Source organism: Peromyscus californicus, unplaced genomic scaffold (assembly GCF_007827085.1).
Source record: "Peromyscus californicus insignis strain IS unplaced genomic scaffold, ASM782708v3 Scaffold_13__1_contigs__length_99412109, whole genome shotgun sequence".
Taxonomy (NCBI): Eukaryota; Metazoa; Chordata; class Mammalia; order Rodentia; family Cricetidae; genus Peromyscus; species Peromyscus californicus.
The window spans coordinates 25,661,794-25,681,998 of NW_026294424.1; the positions used below are offsets into that span (position 1 = coordinate 25,661,794).

The following is a 20,205-nucleotide window of genomic DNA, read 5'->3' on the forward strand; positions in this document are numbered from 1 at the left end:
GATGTAAGCACTTTAATTATAAGATCTAAATTTTAGAGAATTCAGTAGTGGTTATATTTAGCATCTCAATTCTGGCCCACATTACAGATTCTCAGAGAGCGTTGAAAACATACAGAGCCATCCCTTCTAGAAGTATAGCTTAATTGGCTTCAACGGGTGTGGCATACCTGTCTTTAAAGCTCTTCTGGGAGCCTACTATGCAGCCAGGATTGAGAATCACAGGTAGATATATCTACTACAAACAGTAATGAACAACTAATTTTAAATAATTACAATTACCATAATCCAATGAGTACAGAATGTTAAATAGACAGAAAAAGAATATACCAAGAACAAAAATGTACTTTTTTGGGGAATATGTCAGATAATCCACAGGTTTCACCAATGTGTATTAAGATGTGTGTGACGCGGCTCTTAAACCCTAACAGAAGACTTTAAAAGGCACACGTGATAATAAGACACAGTAAACTCTGGGAAGATGTCACTAGAGGACATAAATGAAGCATTCTGAGATTTACAAGTCAGAAAGAAAAGCTTGCACAGAAATTTTTTAGGTCAAAAGCTCTGAAATGAGAAAAAGAAAATACACATAAGCAATATTTTCTATCACTGACTAGAAAAACATACAGAAAATGACACATAAACAATAATATTTGAATTCTTTTTTTAAAATAGGTATTTTTGGTAATATGACTATTGAAAGTTTGAAATGAAAGCCCCCTTAAAATGCAAGGCAAAGATTATAGGCAAATGTAAAACCTAGACTGGCATCTATAAAAACAGAAGACTACCAACAATTTAACTCAATAATGACCCTTGGTTCTTCTACTAAGAAAGAGATGAAGGGCTTTTCTAAGCCATGCCCCATAAAAAAAAGTGACTAAAATATGACCTAAGGCATGGGAGAGTGGGAAGCAGGTGAAATTCAAATAGAAAGTTCTTAGACTTAAAAAGAACATAGTGTTTTTTTTTAACCAACAATGCTTATATAAAAAAAAAAAAACCTGGAGTGTACATTTCCTAATTGATTAGACAAAAGACATAAAGAATCCAAAATGAATTACATTTTCAAATAAAATTAAATGGCATTAAAATATCAATGAAGCTTTACAAGAAAATAACATTGATATTTAACAATCTTATAGTAAAAATATAAATCCATCAAACAGAACTTGCCAGAAATTTAAAATACAAAGTAAAATTTCTCAACTACCAAAACTCAGTCTCAAATTACTTCAAGTATGAATCAGGATTTGAAAGATATTTTCTTTTAGAATTCTTTTATTTTAGAAATAACTTGCGTATGAAGATGTTTATCCAAAGTATAAATTAAACTCAAATTCTGATACCAAACTTTTACACAGTTATAACCATAGGAGAACTGACAGGTAATAGGCAGCTTTGCAGAAATGTTTACAGATAAATATCCTTTACACATATAGGTTCTAAAGAAATTAACAACAGACATCTCAGCAAAATGAGACAAGAGCAACATCCGAGTTAGGGCACTCACTTGGGGTCACTGCCCAGTATGACAAAGCAATGGGTTTGACCCCCAAGAACAAAATAAGTAGTAAGTAGTTAAATAAATGTAAGCTTGGATTCTCTAATGCAATAAATCATAAATCACTGATAAACATCCAACTCGAGTCTTAGATTTTTTTTCCAGACACCTCTGGATAACTACAGTCTTCATCAATATTATTGATCACAAACAAATGTATGTATCAAATGAAACTGTAAGACCTTTGCGGTAAAAACTAGAACCGGTTTAGAATGTGAACTCAGCAAGCAAGCCTTCAGTCTTTAATTCTACGTCTCAGTTCTGTGCTGCTGATATCATGACTAGCATGTGATAAACAAAAAGTGAAACTGAGAGCTTCTGTCATTTTCATTTAAGTCTATTTTTGTAAAGCAATGATAAAATCAATTATGCATTAAAATATCACACAAATTGAAAATAATTCAGAGGTGAGAAAATTAGAAATCATTTAGTCACTGGGGGCTCCATGCTGGGAAACCCACAGTAGACTTCAAAGGCCCATAAATCATCCAAACTTTTATGTACAGGTATAATTTTAAGGAGAGGACTTTCAACAACAGCTTTTAACAGCCTTTCAAAAAGCTTTGTGACTTAGCCTGTAACCATTTCTGCAACTAACAAAATCTGGGTTATGTTCCTAGCACTGGAGTCCCACAGCAATCTGTACACAATCACACTGTGTTGGACGTACCCTAACTGCCAAGTCATGTGCTTAGCCCCTCCCTCTGACAGAGCACACAGCAGAAACTGTCAGAGCAGAGAGCGCCTCTGCTCTGTTCGTGACTCAAAACTCTCATAGTCAGCCTGACATTCCTAAGTGCTCACTGTCATTTCCTCAATGAATGAATGAACCAATGACTTAATTCAATTTTGTACAAATTCTAAAGTGCTATCTAAACATTCCATATATATAATCTTAGTTAATGAGAACTTGTAATTCAATTAAAATGAGCTTATTTTGACTCTAACTCTCCTAGAAGATATTACATCTCTATTAACCTACAGAGCACATCCGTTAAGACTGCAGTTGGAACCTCTTATTGCAAGTTCTGAATGAATCTGCACAAGATAAGAACTTCTATAAGAACACCAACACCTGCTTAGTGTAATGAAATTTTGATGGCTGCAACTGGTCTATAAACAATACAATTTCACATAAAATATCCACAACTACAATCTTAAAAGTATTTTATGTGTAATTTCAAAGTCAAATTAGTTTTGTTTCTTTTTGTGTTAGTGGTAACTGAAGATAAAACTCACAGGCTAAGCAAGTGCTCTAACCATGAACAACAAACACCTGCAGCCACCACCACCCCGTTTCAGCGTGTGTGTGTGTGTGTGTGTGTGTGTGTGTGTGTGTGTGTGTGTGTGTGTGTGTGTGTGTGAAAGGTCAAGCAAGGGTGTCACCCCTCAAGCACCATCGACTTTGATTTTTGAGACAATCTCTCACTAGTCTGGAACTTGCTGAGTAGACTAGGCTGGATAGCCAATGAGTCCCAGGGATCTTCCAGTTCTATTACCCTTACCAATTTTTTAAAATGTGTTTTCTAGAGATCTAATTTGGATCCTCATAGTTTCTTGGCAAGCACTTCTCCAACTGAGTAATCTCCCCAGCCCTGTTCTGGTTTTGTTTTGGTAAAGGTAGTCTCAAAGTAAGAACTCGGGAAGGACAGGTTTTTGTTTTTTTCCAATCACTATTTGGAATTCTTTGAAATTCAAGATACAAACTGAAAATTAAAAATCTTAGAAAGCATTCAATTTCAACCCTTTAAAAAGATTTTTATATTTATTTGTGTGTGTGTGTGTGTGTGTGTGTGTGTGTGTGTGTGTGTGTGTGTGTGTGAACGTGCCTACTTATGCCATGACAACACATGTGGAGGTCAAGTCACTGGGCTTGGAGGCAAGTGCCTTTACCCGAGCTGTGTCATGAGCCTACAGAAATCATTCTAAATAATTTAAAGCAGTCTGCTTTCAAAGTGCTATTTTCAAATTGTAACTGGTTTTGTATTTATTCCATTTACTAGATTTTTTTTTCCCAGAGCTGAGGATCGAACCCAGGGCCTAGCAAGCGCTCTACCACTGAGCTAAATCCCCAACCCCATTTACTAGAATTTTAAGTTAGCTTCTGTATTGAAATATCACTACTACTACTTCGTTTTTGTTTTGTTACTATAAGTAACATAATCATAACAGTACTAAGCAAATCAATCTGGAAGACAAAATACACATTTCATTTTGACTACATCTACACTTTTAACACTGTATATAAATATTTATCCTTGGAACTTCCCTGACATTACTCCTAATGGTTTACTTAACAGACATACCGGAAGCTGTGAATGCCTTGAAGCTCCTGCTGCAGAACCTCTTGAGTTGTTGCTATCAAGTCCAATGCTCCAACAAATTCAGAAGTAGATAATAACACCTGCACTGTAGGCTGAGTTTGGTGTACAGTGGCCATTAACTTCAGTTTACTGTATACTTTAACACAATTATTTCTGGTAAGTGCCAGTCTTAAAACATGTAGTGATCCTTCACACATAACTTTATCAATCTGTGCAATTTTATCTCGAAGCATTTTTACAGCCTGGGAAGTTTTCTTGAGGTAGTCCTGCAATTCATGTTGAGAGGTCATTGCATGAAAAAATGCTTCTGAACGTAGAGAGATCTGGTGAGCAATGTTTACTTCCACAATATCCAGATAATGGCTCAGCTTCAAAGAGAAGAAAAAATCAGATATGTCTTAAGTATATCATTCTTGACTATCCAAATACTTTCTGAAAATGGTAAAACTGTTTCTACAAGTATTAAGTTCTATTGTGTGAATTGTTGGATTATGGGACCCTTGGAATCTGGCACACAAAATAGGAATCAAAAAGTGCAGCCCCGCCGGGCGGTGGTGGCACACGCCTTTAATCCCAGCACTCGGGAGGCAGAGGCAGGCGAATCTTTGTGAGTTCGAGGCCAGCCTGGTCTACAGAGCGAGATCCAGGAAAGGCGCAAAGCTACACAGAGAAACCCTGTCTTGAAAAACCCAAAAAAAAAAAAAAAAAAAAAAAAAAAAGTGCAGCCCCAAGACAGGTAACTGTGAGAGCAAAGAACAGAAGTGTCCTTGCTGCTTCTTCCTTCCCAGGCACGGCTACCCTTAAATACTAACTACTTCCTTCTCACAGCTCAGGGTTTAATGGTAGTTTGAGCTCTAAGATTTCAGAGAAAATTATCTCCTTGGCCCACATCAACATCATACATCATTTATCTAAGTAGATGGCTATAGTTTACACTAAACTTTTTCTTCTGTGTACTATCACATCTATTTCACATGCATGTATATTTTCTAATTGTAACAAGCTTCAGCTACAATTAGCACTCTCGTTTTACAAATGAGAAAATGCAGAAGCATTAGATAACTTGAATACTGTCATATGGTTAGCAAGTGCCAAAAATAAAATATAAACCCGTGTCTGTCACTCAGCTCTTCATCCTACACTGCGCTGTTTCAAAATGATAGCAGACAGACTGTTGAGTCACATATTACATACAACGATTCATTCGGATGCTTTCTTCAAGGCTGCTTATTTTACATTTCTAAAATGATTCTTTTATCCATTTGTAATTTTTACTCCAATGTCTTATACTCTTAGAAGAGTGATAAATGCCTTAAGTCATTAGCTCATGTATACTACAGTACTACCAAGGCTAACTCTTACTGTTGTATATTTGATATGCTTTCTAAATTCCAGATCTGGAACTCTGAAACGGATTGCTTCCGTCACTATCAGTCCAATACACGTCTACTGAACCACAGGGCTACCTTTTCTTCCCTTTCTTTCTAAGAGAATATGGCTCTTTTTTTACTACAGTATCTCCATTTCTCTTAGTTGTTACTTTCAGATTTTGTAACTTAGGCTCTACTTCTGAACCTCATAGAATTAAAAGAATTAATGAACTTTCAGTAGCTATGATTTAAATGATTAGAAGGTATTATTTTCAATAATGGTCATTTACTTAATAATCTTTTTAACATCTAATGGGTTACAAATTAAGAAATTTTTATAATTTAATTTTCTTGAGCTCATACTCTCTTTCTTCTCATCTTCAATACAGCTACTTACATACTGAAAAAGCAACATGAATACAAACAGAGTAAAATAGAGTTATATGCTCAAGTGGACTCAGATCTCAGAATGGCAAAGGATGAACGAACAACCTTCACTTATGCCTTATATGATGTTGCCAATTTCTGGACCGTTATAATAGGTCTATAATTTTAAAGATTAAACTAAAAAAAAACCAACAACTTTGTTCCTGTGCACAATGTACTTCCCCCCATCCCCTGCAGTGTTGAAGATCAAACCCCGGCCCTCATATATGTGAGGCTCACTCTACCACCAAATTACATATCTAGCCCTGATTTTTTTTTTTTTAAGGAAAGTCTTAAAAACAAAAAGGTGTATATTCTATTTTGTGGGAGAGAGGTGCACATGTCACATGTCACAGCCTAATGTAGACATCAAAGGAAAACCTGCAGGAGTCATTTCTTTCCTTCCACCATGTGATCTCAGTGCTCCACTGCAGGCAGTCAGGCTGGGGAGTTGCATCTTTGCCCACTGGGTCATCTCATCCAAGAAAAAACTTTCTTTTTTTTTTTTTTTTTTTTTTTTTTTTTGGTTTTTCGAGACAGGGTTTCTCTGTGTAGCTTTGCGCCTTTCCTGGAACTCACTTGGTAGTCCAGGCTGGCCTCGAACTCACAGAGATCCGCCTGGCTCTGCCTCCCGAGTGCTGGGATTAAAGGCGTGCGCCACCACCGCCCGGCAGAAAAAACTTTCTTAATGAAGACACAGGGCAATGATTTGCATTCCATGCAACCCACCACATCCCAGACCAGCACTTCGGTAACCCAAAGGAGGACTCAGTATCGCTTTACAGTTAACAGGGAAACTCACTCTACTCCACTACAGGAGGTGCTCGGAAGTGCTATCTTTTAACTCTTTCATTCCTACTCTAACAAAGCAGAATGAAAAGGAGTGTAAATACAACAAACCTGACTCTGTGACTTAAAAAGCTTTTAATTTTCATCACTTTAGTTACTTTAAATATTCAGAATAAGAAAAGAATTTCCTATGAGTTTTAAAGAGTTTTGGAATTCATCAATACTCCAATAATCCACTCTTTTCAAAAGCTAATACTTAATAATTTGTTTCCTATTAAGCTGATCTAAAGGAAAGAATTTTTAAAGTACTCCTAAAATATATGTGTAATTAATAAGATGGGTTTTTTGTTTTGTTTTGTTTTGTTTTTTTAAGGTATTATTCTACCAGAGCATAAGACTCTAAATGTGAAAGTGCAGTCTGGGAATAAGGCAACATATATCATAAGCCACTGTTTATAATCAGTACAAATATATATATTATATATATATATAATATATATATATATAATATATGCTTATATGTATTTTCATAAGTGGAAATTTCTAAGGAAAAACCATGATCTTATCTCCATTTACAGTTATGAGAAGAGGAACACACATGGTTCTTCCCCACAGGTCTGCTCAGGCTCCCTAGTCTCAGGCTCCCTAGTCTCTCCCTCAGTTCCTATGGAGGACTGGACCCAGCTGACCCAACAGTCTTCCTGAGGCTTTCAGAGGCCAAGCAAGGCCACAAGCGTGACATAAATGTCCTTAAGGATCAGTCAGTTTAGAGGCTCTAGGCCAAGTGCTGAGAAAGAACAGAGTCACTCAAGTCTTACAGGGTTCTTGATATGCCTAGAGTTCTAAATTAGAAACCACTTCCAAGATGTTTACTCGAAGACATAGCAGCAGAGTAAAACTGAAGACTGTTGACCGATGAAATGCAAAAGACGAGGCTTTATAAAGCAAAAATACAGTGTAGTAGGGATATCATATTCTAACTAAAACATTTTTGCTTCAAAATAATGATCTTCAATATTAAAATGAAGAAAATAGCACTTCACAAAGTTGGTTCACTGTGCCTTTAGATCATTGTTAGAGTTAGCTGACAGATAACTGAAATATTTGGGATAAATGCAAAGCAATTTGTTAACTAGTATATTCTCTCCACTACAATTCCATCAACTTAGGGCCAGTGAGATGGCAAAATCACTTGCCATCTAAGCCTGAAGACTTGAGTTAAATGTCCAGAACCCACATAAAGGAAGGAGAGAACTGACAACACAAAGTTGACCTCTGACCTCTGCATCTACACAGTGCCATGTACCAATCTTTTTTTTTTTTTTTTTGGTTTTTCGAGACAGGGTTTCTCTGTGTAGCTTTGCACCTTTCCTGGAACTCACTTGGTAGTCCAGGCTGGCCTCAAACTCACAGAGATCCGCCTGGCTCTGCCTCCCGAGTGCTGGGATTAAAGGCGTGCGCCACCACCGCCCGGCTGCCATGTACCAATCTTACCACACATATCTCATACACATACAGTAAGTTTTTTAAAGTAAAATTCCACCAACTTCTATTTTAGCAACTCAGTAAGCTTTTCCTTTTCACAATCATAACTTCATTCCACTGAGTTAAGATGCCACTAACTAATCCATCAGTTAAAATCAGAGTTATTATTAACTATGACTGGCAACAAAAATGAACTTAATGGGTAGGAGAGGTAGTTAGTGGTAGAGTACTTGACCTAATATGGATGAAGTCCTAGGTTCAAACTCAACACCAAGAAAGAAAGCAAGAGGAAAGGGAACAGGAAAGAGAAAAAAGGGAGAGATAGGGCTGGGAAGGGAAGAGAGAGGAGGCGAGAACTAAGGTAGAGCTTAATAAAGAAATCTGAACTCTAAAACTTAGAACCACCTAACCAGAATAAAGTTTGCTGTATGGAAAAAGTCAGCAAGAAATTACCTTTTCTTGAAGCAACTTGGAAGAAGCTGCATCACGATTTCCTTTTCCACCAGCAGTATTAAAATGAGACCAGGGTAAAACTGAATTAAAAGTTAAGGAATCGTCCAAGGCAAAATCTGGTTTCATAAAAATCTATCAAAAGAATGGATTGTCCCAAATTAGTTAAATATCTTCTCTATATCCATTAGCCCTTACAACAACATTATAATACCATTAAACAAAATTAACTTGGATCTTAAATATGAGAGGCAAAAGCAAAAATCTCAATCACAAAAACTATTTCTCACCAAATTAAAATGCTCATATAAGACAGACAAATGGGGCTAGGGAGATGGCTCAACAGTCAAGAGCACTTGTTGCTCTTGCCGAGGACCTGGGTTTGGTTCCCAGCACCCACGCAGAGGTTAACAACCATCTGTAAGTCCAGTTCCGGGGTGAGATGTCATCTTCTGATCTCCACAGGTGCCAGGAACACACGTGGTGCACATACATAACACAAGAAAAACACGCAAGCATACAAAATTAAATAAACAAACCTAAAACACAACATAACAGAAAGAGAGAAAAATGTAGCTGAAGTGGTAGAGCATGCTTGTAATTCCAGTATTCAAGGAGCTGAGGGAGGAGGGCTGCCACAAGTTTGGGGTCAGCAGTGAGTCTACAGGCAGCCTGGACCACACAGTGGGCTCCTATCTATAAAAGTAAATAAATAACAACGGAATAAAGATAGAAAAGTGCTTTTGCCTTGACCAGTGTGGATCGCTGTAAGCCCGCATCAGTGAATCCAATCATACATCACAACCAACCAACCGTTTTTAAAAATGTCAAGTATCAGTTTTCCCCAACTTCTTTCTCCTGCTAAAAATTCCTTCAGAAATGATGTTCAGAATAAACAAAAATCTAGAACCCAAAATTCAGTTATGACGAATGTTTACATCCCCACAATCCACATCTAGCTAAACAGTGATTTCCTAAGGATTTCATGTGTCTTCTCTCTTCATCTTCTCAGCACTAAGCAATTTAACTCCACATTTATCTCTGGTTTACAGGAATTACCTACTAATATCCCTGTCTAACACAGAGAAAATCTATATTGTGCCAGAGGTACCAATCTATTAACTCCCCTGTTTAAAACTCTCAGTGGATTTCTACCCATGAACTAACTATAGACCAAATAATCTACAAAGCATCTAAATTTCATCATTTACTGGGGAGATAGGAGGAGGGAGGGCAGACTGTCCCACTTACCTCTTTATACCTTTATCACTGCCCCCACCTATACATTACATTCTAGCAGTACAAATCACCTTCTGTATTTTCTTAGGCTTAACTAACTTGATATCCTTCAGCCTAAAATGCCCTTTCTTGCTTATCTTCCTGTAGAACAAGACCCAATCAAAACAGTAAAAATATGTCTCTATGTACAATCCAGACACTAACCATCCCACCTCTGAAGACAAGTATACCATATACAATTAATTATATATCCCAAATTTCAAAAATTATTTAATATGCATCTGTGATGACCACATGTTCTTACAGTTTGATTTATTAATAACCAAACTTATCAATTACTGTATTCCCTAACATCTAACAAAGAGCTGAAAACACATTTTAATTTACTAATATTTGTATTTCATTTACTAATTCATTACATCTATATAAAAAAAACTAGTATGAATGCAATAAGGAAAAACCTAATTAGGAGTAGGAATACGTTTTCTAATCCATGCTTTAATATTATAATTAAAAGAATGAGTTCAATAAATATCTATTAACTGTCCATTATGTTAGGTATTAAGGAAGAAGTAGAGATAAATTACTACCCAGCTTCTAATCTCAAGAATTATCAATCCAAGGAGTGTGATAGAGTGTGAGTGAGTGAGTGAGTGAGTGTGTGTGTGTGTGTGTGTGTGTGTGTGTGTGTGTGTTTAATGTTGTGTACTCCTAGGTTCCACATCAGGTAATTCAACTGAGAATTGAAATTATTCAGGAAAAAAAGCTTCTATATTAAGTTTTTTTTGCACAGGCACATATGTGCAAATTTCATGCAGTACATAAGGGACTGGGCACTGGTACATTTTGGTATTAGGGGAGGAAGGTTTCTGAAGCCTATTTCTTGTTGACAGTAAGGGGCAATGTATAAATATCTTACAAGAATAGCAATTTTCAGCCGGGCGGTGATGGCTCACACCTTTAATCCTAGTCCTTGGGTGGCAGAGGCAGGCAGATCTCTGTGAGTTCGAGGCCAGCCTGGTCTACAGAGCAAGTTCCAGGAAAGCACCAAAGCTACACAGAGAAACCCTGTCTCGGAAAAAAAAAAAAAGAATAGCAATTTTCTTAAGGATCAGGTTCCCTAGTGACTCCTTTCGGCAAAGGAGTAAATTGTGTTCAGTTGGAAAGAAGAAAACACATGGAAAACTGCCTTTTAGAAGAAAATTTTGAAGGATTTAAATACAGGGGCGGGGGTGGGGAAGGTCTTCGAAGAAACGGCGGCATAGGTAAAGCGGGCACCAGCCACACTGGCTGAGGTTTACAAGAGACATGCAAGGGCAGAGCCCAAGGGACAGGTCACAGCGGGGCGGGGCCAACCATTCCCAGTGCTGACTGACAGCTGCAACTTCACCTTCCAAGTGCTCTCCCTTCCTCCGTCTCCCACCCTCCTGTCTCTGTCACAACCCTCCCGAGAATCTGATGAAAACAACAGACATCCTCCAGAGGTGGGGGCTGAGGTACACTACTCAATCTAACAGAAGTTCATAAGAAGAAACTATCTCTTAGTAATCTGCAGGAGTGGTAAAATCCACAGTATTTATGATTTTAAAAGAAGACACACCTACAAGCTAGTGATGAGGAAGAGACTACTAATGTTTAAAAGAAAAAGAAAACCGTAAGTAAATTTCCTGTCATTTTAGAAACAGGGATACAAGAAGCTCCAGAGAGGTGCTCAAGAGAGCATCCTTAGTCTCTGTGGGGTAGGAGGGCTGAGGGAAGGTGAAGACAAACAGCACCTAATGATATCACAGCAGAAGACTCCCTAACCCTGGAGCAAAGGGGCCACTAGCCAAACCCTAGCCAAGAGCCATTTGGAATCCAAACTAGACCTGGCTTCTCAGAGAACTTCTTCTCCATGACTAAAATATGAAGTAAAGAAGCAATGCTGAAAGCTGCCAAGGAAAAAAATGACACCTCACAAAGACAGGAATATCACGTAACTTCGGCCACCCGAAAAGCCAGGCAAACCCGAATAGACTTTGCAAGTCCAGAAGCAAACAGCTGCCAGCCAGGAGCACTCTCCCCGGGGCAGCTCTCCTCCGCCCGGTCAGTACATTTGGCTGTTCTGGCAAACACACATGAGGGCAGCTGATGACAGCAGAGCCAGCACCACAGAGTCTTCAAGGAGCTCGACATGGGAGGGGCATGTGCAAGAGAACCCACTTTCTACACGGAGGGGCATGTGCAAGAGAACCCACTTTCTACACAGGAGGGGCATGTGCAAGAGAACCCACTTTCTACACAGAGGGGCATGTGCAAGAGAACCCACTTTCTACACGGGAGGGGCATGTGCAAGAGAACCCACTTTCTACACGGAGGGGCATGTGCAAGAGAACCCACTTTCTACACGGAGGGGCATGTGCAAGAGAACCCACTTTCTACACGGAGGGGCATGTGCAAGAGAACCCACTTTCTACACGGAGGGGCATGTGCAAGAGAACTCACTTTCTACACGGGAGGGGCATGTGCAAGAGAACCTACTTTCTACACGGGAGGGGCATGTGCAAGAGAACCCACTTTCTACACGGGAGGGGCATGTTCAAGAGAACCCACTTTCTACACGGAGGGGCATGTGCAAGAGAACCCACTTTCTACACGGGAGGGGCATGTGCAAGAGAACCCACTTTCTACACAGGAGGGGCATGTGCAGGAGAACCCACTTTCTACACGGAGGGGCATGTGCAAGAGAACCCAGTTTCTACACGGGAGGGGCATGTGCAAGAGAACCCACTTTCTACACGGAGGGGCATGTGCAAGAGAACCTACTTTCTACACGGGAGGGGCATGTGCAAGAGAACCCACTTTCTACACGGGAGGGGCATGTGCAAGAGAACCCACTTTCTACACGGAGGGGCATGTGCAAGAGAACCCACTTTCTACACGGGAGGGGCATGTGCAAGAGAACCCACTTTCTACACGGAGGGGCATGTGCAAGAGAACCCACTTTCTACACAGGAGGGGCATGTGCAAGAGAACCCACTTTCTACATGGGAGGGGCATGTGCAAGGGAACCCACTTTCTACACGGAGGGGCATGTGCAAGAGAACCCACTTTCTACACGGGAGGGGCATGTGCAAGGGAACCTACTTTCTACAAGGGAGGGGCATGTGCAAGAGAACCCACTTTCTACACGGAGGGGCATGTGCAAGAGAACCCACTTTCTACACGGAGGGGCATGTGCAAGAGAACCCACTTGTATGGGGCAGCAGCTCGCTCTCTCAGAGAAAGCCACACACTCGTGCTCTTGGGTGTCCCTACTTTATCCCAAGTACCTCATTCCTTCTCTTAACCTTCTTGCTTACAATCTATATTAAACGCGTCTTTTAACAAGCCCTGAATATACTTAATAAATGAGTACATTCCCTGAAAGAACAGATGAACGAAGAAGAGCTGGGAGAGAATCAGTCATGTCTAACCCAGTGAACCAGCTAACCGCCAAAACTAAGAGGGGAGGAAGCAAAGAAATAGCCATAATCCAGTCAGCCAGGACCTCATGATAAAATCAAAGGAAATAACAAGGTTGATTTTTAAAAAATAATCTCAAATGTAAATAAAAACTGAGACCCACTCAACTAGCAAAGATGCCTAAAGACTGAATATCGAGTATAATCGATCTACCAAGCAAACAGAGCCAATAAACAAGCAGTTAAAAAAAAGTTATTTTTATATCTGAGAAAATGGATTTCAAATAAAAACAAATCAAAAGAGATAAAGGAGGACACTCATGGGCCTGGAAAGATGGCTCAGCAGTTAAGAGCATTTGCTGCTCTTACAGAAAGAACCTAGGCTCAGTTCCCAGCACCTACATTAGGCAACTCACAACTGTCTCCAACTCCAGTCCCAGGCAATCTGATGCCCGCCTCTGGCCTTCACAGCCACCTGCTGTGGTGATATTTTGTTGTACTCTAATAAAGCTTGCCTGAAGGTCAGAGGACAGAGTCAGCCAGAGTTAAACACAGAGGTCAGGCAGTGGTGGCACACACCTTTAACCCTAATATTTGGGAAGCACATACGCCATTAAACCCAGCACTAGGAAGGAAGTGAAATGGCTGGGTGGAGAAAGTCATAAAAGGTGTGAGGAGACAGGAACTAGAGCCTTTCGGCTGAGGACTCAGAGAATTTCAGTCTGAGGATTCGTGGAGTTGGTGAGGTGAGAGGTGGCTGTGGCTTGTTCTTTTGTCTCTCTGATCTTTCAGCATTTACCCTAACATCTGGCTCCAGGCTATTATAAGACCATTTAGAATTTGAGCAACAACATGCACATACATGACACACAAACACACAAGCAAAAACACACACACACACACACACACACACACACACACACACACACACACACACACACTTTTTAAGAGGACACTGAGCAAAGGGAACGATTCACCAAAAAATAACTTAACAGTTACAACCATTTATGCACCAAATATGGGTGCTCCTAGTTACATAAGATACTGAAAGACAAAGATCACATAAATCCTGACATAGTAACAGTGGCAGAGTTCAATACCTCACTCTCATGTCTACACAGGTATCCCAAACTTAAAATCAGCAAAGAAAGGTAAGTTACACCATGGATTGCCTGTATGTAACAAATATCTACAGAATAGTCCAACCAGCATCGAGGGAATGCACAGTCATCTCAGAAGCACACGGAACCTAAACTGATCCCATCGCCATTAACAAGCACAAGCGCACACACTGAGAGGACTCCTTGTATACTATCCACTGTAGAATGAAAGTAGAAAAAGTCCCTAGAAGCAAAAGAAAATGAAAACAAACAAACAACCTATCTGGTCCTCTGGAATAGATGCAGGAAAGACACCTGATAAAGTTTAGCACACTTTCAGGACAAACGTATTGAAAAATTATGCACAGACAGACCATACCTCAAAATAATAAAGGGCATACACGGCAAACCTGCAGCCAACATTATACAACATGGGAAACTACTGAAAACATTTCCTAACATCTGAAGCCAGATAAGGGTGTCCACTGTCTCTTACTCAATAGAGTGCTCAAAGTCTTAGCGAAGTCCCCAAGACAAAAGAAAGACAGAAAAGGAATAAAACTAAGAAAGGAGGATGGTATTTCTATTTTCAGACAACAATTCTATACTCAAGAGCCCTTACAGATGCTACCAGAAGACTTTTAGAATAAACACTTTCAATGAAGGTGCAGAGTACAAAATTCCAAAATACAACAACAGAACAAACCAACCAACCAACAAAAACACTATCTTTCATAAATATCAATAACAAGCTTGCTGAGAAAGAAATTAGGAAAAGTAGCTGGGCAAGCTGGCACATGTGTTTAATCCCAGCACTCAGGAGGCAGAGGCAGGTGGATCTCTGTGAGTTCAAGGTCAGCCTGGTCTACAGAGGGAGTTCCAGGACAGCCAGGGCTGTTCCACAGAGAAATGCTTGTCTCAAAAAATGAAAATGAAAAATTAATTAATGAATTATAATAGGAAAATGACCCTAATCACAACAGCTCAAAAAAATAAATTAAGTACCTAGGAATAAAGCTAACCAAGAAAGTCAAAGATCTTTTCAATGAAAACTTTAAGGCACTAGAAGAATGTCAAAGAGACTGGGTGAAGAAAGACCTTCCTTGTTCTGGACTGGCAGAATTAGTGCTGTGAAAATAGATATACAACTACAAACAACCTCAGATCCAATGCAATACCCATCCAAATTCCAATCACACTCTTCACAGAACTAGAAGAAAAAAAAACATTCATATGGAAACACAAAAAAAGCACACATAGCCAAAGTAACCCTTAGCAAAAGAACACTTACAGTAGGTATCAGAATATTTGAGCTCCAATTGTGCTACAGAGCCACAGCGGCACAGCCAGCACAGAACTGGCACCAAAATGGACATTTGGGCCAATGAAACAGAACATAGGACAAAGAAATAAACTCACACAGCTACAGCCACCTAACTTCTGACAAAGCTAAGCCCTCAAAGGTGTACACTGGACAAAAGACAACCTCGTCAACCAATGGTACAGGTGAGACTGGACATCCACCTACAAGAGAATGAAAACAGACCCATAGCACTAACAGTGAACAAAATCAAAGTACTCAATTAATTTAAACCCTGAAGTACTGAAGCTGCTGCAGGAAAACAGGGAACACACATCAAGATCTAGACACAGGAAAGACCCTTCTGAACAAACCTCCAATCATACTGGAAATAATCCCCAGAATTAACAAATAAGACAACATGAAACTTAAAAAGTTTCTGCACAGCAAAGGAAACTATCAGCAGAATGAAAAGACATCCTACAGAGTGAGAAAACCTTCACCAGCTGTACTTCAGATAGGAAATACATATCTAGAATATATGAAGAGCAAAAATTAAATACCCAAATCCAAAACTGTTGAATAATGAGTAGGATAATTAGATGAATAGATGGTTTGAAAGAGAGAAAAAAAGACAGACAGCGGACCAATCAGTACTTTAAGAAAGTGTTCAACATCCTTGGCCATCAGAGAAATGAAAATTAAAACTACTTTGAGATCCTAACTCACCCAAGTCAGAAGTCAGAAAAAAGACAACAAATGTTGCCAAAGATATGGGAGAAAAGAACCCCTTATTCATGTGGTGGAAGTATAACCCAGCAGCCATTAAAGAATCAGTATGGAGGCTTCTCAGAAATTAAAAACAGAACTAGCCATATGACCTAGCTATACTATTCCTGGGCCAACACTCAAAGGACTACTCAACAGCCCACCATAGAGACACCTGCAGAGCCATGTTTATTGCTGAATTAGTCACAATAGAATGGAAATGGGACCACCATTCCACCAACAGATAAAGGGATAATGAAATGTGGTATGTAATATATAAACACAAGAGAATTTTAACTACAATGAAAAGTGGAATAATGAAATTTGCAGGAAAATGGATGGACCTGGAAAGTATATTAAGCAAAGTAACACAGACTCAGAAATTCTGACAAAAACTACACTCTCTCTCATATGCAGATCCTTGCTTGCAATGTTTACACATAAATGGTGTTAGTAGGGACAGACATATGAAACTAGAAAAGAGACTAAGAGGGGGGAAAGAGGGGCTAAGGAAGTGGGGTTCTCAACAGGTCATAAGTACAAGAAAAGAAAAAGGAGGCTATGAAGGTACAAGGGAGTGTCAGGGAGATGGGGTAACAAGAGAGGGGAGAATCAACAAAAGCAAATTTTGTTTCAAAATGCCATAATGAATCCTAATATTGTGCATGCTGATTAAATATTTTACATAAAAACAAAGAGGTAAGAATCATTTATCTGAAATCTTCAAATTAAAGTAAAAAATAATTACATATATACACAAATATACACACACTTCCTCAGAAGGGCAAAATAATCTAACTTGTCAAAAGAGAGTCAATTGAAAGTTTCTTATAAGGCAAAATTAAAGACTAGATATTAAAAGTGAATTCTTATTTTTATGCTTCATTACCTTAGGTACTTGTTCCAGATCTGTCCTGGATTTATCTATGAAAAAAAGTAAAAGGGAAATACAATTTTTCATATTTGTTTTCATTTTATATTCATAAATATATTTGGAAAACTTTAATATTTCACTGGGTTAACTAGGTAAATTTAAGTTTTGTCCTTCAAGTATCCCTCAATCTACCTACGATCTCCACTACAGCAGGCCATACTGAACAAGACAAATGTTGCAAATAAACTTACCAGTTAGCAACAACAGCTGGAGCCATTTCAAATATTTCTGACGCTCTTTTCATTAAGTTTTTGTAAATTTAGGTATGGTAGCTATGTGGTTTTAAAAACTATATTAAATTCTAAAATAGAAAGATGGGGCTTTGTTATTGTTGTTGTTAATTACTTTTGTTTTCTGAGACAAGGTCTTGCTTCATTGCCCAAGTTGGCCTGGAACTTACTATACAGCCCAAGCTACCCTCAAACTCACAATTCTCTTGCCTCAGCCTCTCAAGTTCTAGGATTATAGTTGTGTGTCACCATGCTCAATTAGAAATATTATTTTTATTTTATTTAAAATATCTACCATTTCATTCTGAATTTTTGACCAAAGGCCGATTTTTGATAGCATATTAATTTTCTTTTCTGACATCTTAGTTTATGTGACCTACAAATTTATCTACAATTAATTTTGTCTTCATCCTGCCAAGCCAATCTCTGATAACATATCTCTTTTTTTCTCAAATTGGCCTCTCTACACCTGGACTCTACCCCTGCATGTCTCTTCTGTGAGTCTGCTTTTATACATCACCTTGCCTCTCCATAGCTTCAAATTCTTTCCTTAAATGAATTCTTTTTTTTTTTTTTTTGGTTTTTTCGAGACAGGGTTTCTCTGTGTAGCTTTGCGCCTTTTCCTGGAACTCACTTGGTAGCCCAGGCTGGCCTCGAAGTCACAGAGATCCGCCTGGCTCTGCCTCCCGAGTGCTGGGATTAAAGGCGTGCGCCACCACCGCCCGGCGAATTCTTTTATCTGTACATGGAAATATGCTCATTCTCTTCTATTTACAAAACTGAGAAGATAAAACCTAGGACCAGGAGTGGGTTGAAGCAAGGGAACAACCTCAGAGGCAAAATGTAAGGAAAACACAGGTGTTCAGCATTATGCAAATGCCTCTCCTGCCTCATCCTCTCAGAGCTCATCAACCAATCAGTACCTTACCTCATCCCTACTGACAGTCGGCATTTCTTGCCCATGTACACCCTTCTTACATAGTATCAAGGTTTCTGTAACCACTATTCTGCTCTAAAGGCTCAGTTTAAGATCTGTCAAATTCTAGGAGACTTCTCAGCAGAAGTGTCACTGTCACTTAGCTAAGACTCTTGTAGCTTTTCATTTCTACTGTGGAAATCACTGTTGATTTTCCTCTCTCTCTGACCACTTGTTATTTTAATCTCCTTCAAGAGTACCTCATTTTCTAACTGCCCCTTAAGTGTGACCATTTCACAGCATTTTATCATTGGTCCTTTCCTTTCATTATTCACACCCTATGGAAGTGATCCCATTGACACCCTCAGACTCAACTACACGCCTGTCGATCGTATGATAGTTTCTCTGATACCAACCACCATGCCTACATTTCAGCCTATCCTGAGCTCTCGGTTGTCAACCAGATTTGTCTTTCACTGCAGACTGGCAGCTCAACTAGCCTCCAGCTCTTCCAGAATGCTTCCTGCCTCTCTCCCTGAACTGGACTCCCCACGTAGACAGCTGCCCAAGCATAAAATATAGGAGTTACCATTGACTCTTGTTTCACTACCAAACACTGACTGATCATTAAGACTTGTGCCTAGGCTACTTAGCTATCTGTTCTAACTTCTTCTCTACTTCCACTCTGTTACTGGGGTCACATCAGTTCTTACTTGTATTACTGCAATAGCCTCCAACTATCTTCTCGTCTCCAGTCTTACCACCATATAATAACTTATTAACTGTTTTCATTAGGAAATGTACAATTACAAATCCAACCATGCCTGGCTATGCTGTGGGATGGTCTGTATGTCAAATTGCTCTGATTGGTCAATAAATAAAACACTGATTGGCCAGTGGCTAGGCAGGAAGTATAGGCAGGACTAACAGAGAGGAGAAAAGAAAGAACAGGAAGGCGGAAGGAGACACTGCCAGCCGTCGCCATGACAAGCAGCACGTGAAGATGCCGGTAAGCCACGAGCCACGTGGCAAGGTATAGATTTATGGAAGTGGATTAATTTAAGCTATAAGAACAGTTAGCAAGAAGCCTGCCACGGCCATACAGTTTGTAAGCAATATAAGTCTCTGTGTTTACTTGGTTGGGTCTGAGTGGCTGTGGGACTGGCGGGTGAGAGAAATTTGTCCTGACTGTGGGCCAAGCAGGAAAACTCTAGCTACATGGCTAATAACAGTTTGTAGTCTGATACTGTCTTTAGAAAGAGTAAAATTACTAAGCATGACATACAAAATTCCCTATGACCTGACCCCTTGCCTATTCCTTTAACTTCATTTCTTACTCCTAGTAGAACCAACATATGAGATGCTTGCAAATCTCTGGACATGCTTCATTCTCTCTTGACTCTATGGCTTTGTATACACTCTTCTTGTGTGTGTGTGTGTGTGTGTGTGTGTGTGTGTGTGTGTGTGTGTGTGTGTATGCGTGTGTGTTCATTCATATTCATTTCTAGGAAACACATAAGTCCTACCAAATACATAAATGTTTCACACTAGCTAATTTAAAACACAGGTCAGAATCATCAACTATGGGACACTTTCTTAAGCTTAGCAAGAAAGGGTGTGTGTGCAATCTTATAAAGCTGAAGTGACTAATATATGGTGTTGCAATTATTGGTTCATTTCCTTAAACTCCTTGAGAGCTAAGAGTCTTTCTTACTCTTTTATTTTTAAGCAACAAGCAATCCACCAAGCACCAAGAAATTAAATATTTGTAAACTGAAGCATTACACTATTATCACAGTCATGATCATTCTCTAAGAAACTTTGTAAAAAAAAATTATGGTCTTAAACTGTAAAGTTAATGACTAGA

General features: G+C 39.2%; 1 protein-coding gene across 5 annotated transcripts in view; it reads right to left on the bottom strand.

Annotated features, from left to right (window-relative positions):
- Positions 1–20,205, bottom strand: part of Vps54 (VPS54 subunit of GARP complex) — an 88,711-nt gene that overhangs the window by 45,964 nt on the left and 22,542 nt on the right. For all 5 annotated transcript variants that reach the window (XR_008217424.1, XM_052734731.1, XM_052734732.1 and 2 more), the window contains 3 exons: positions 17,148–17,182; positions 8,412–8,543; positions 3,871–4,256 (listed from right to left, as the gene is read on the bottom strand). Coding sequence is in view for 4 of the 5 variants with exons in the window: in XM_052734731.1 (XP_052590691.1) it covers positions 3,871–4,256; positions 8,412–8,543; positions 17,148–17,182 (553 nt within the window). In the remaining variant the exon portion in view is untranslated. The remainder of the gene's footprint in view (positions 1–3,870; positions 4,257–8,411; positions 8,544–17,147; positions 17,183–20,205) is intronic.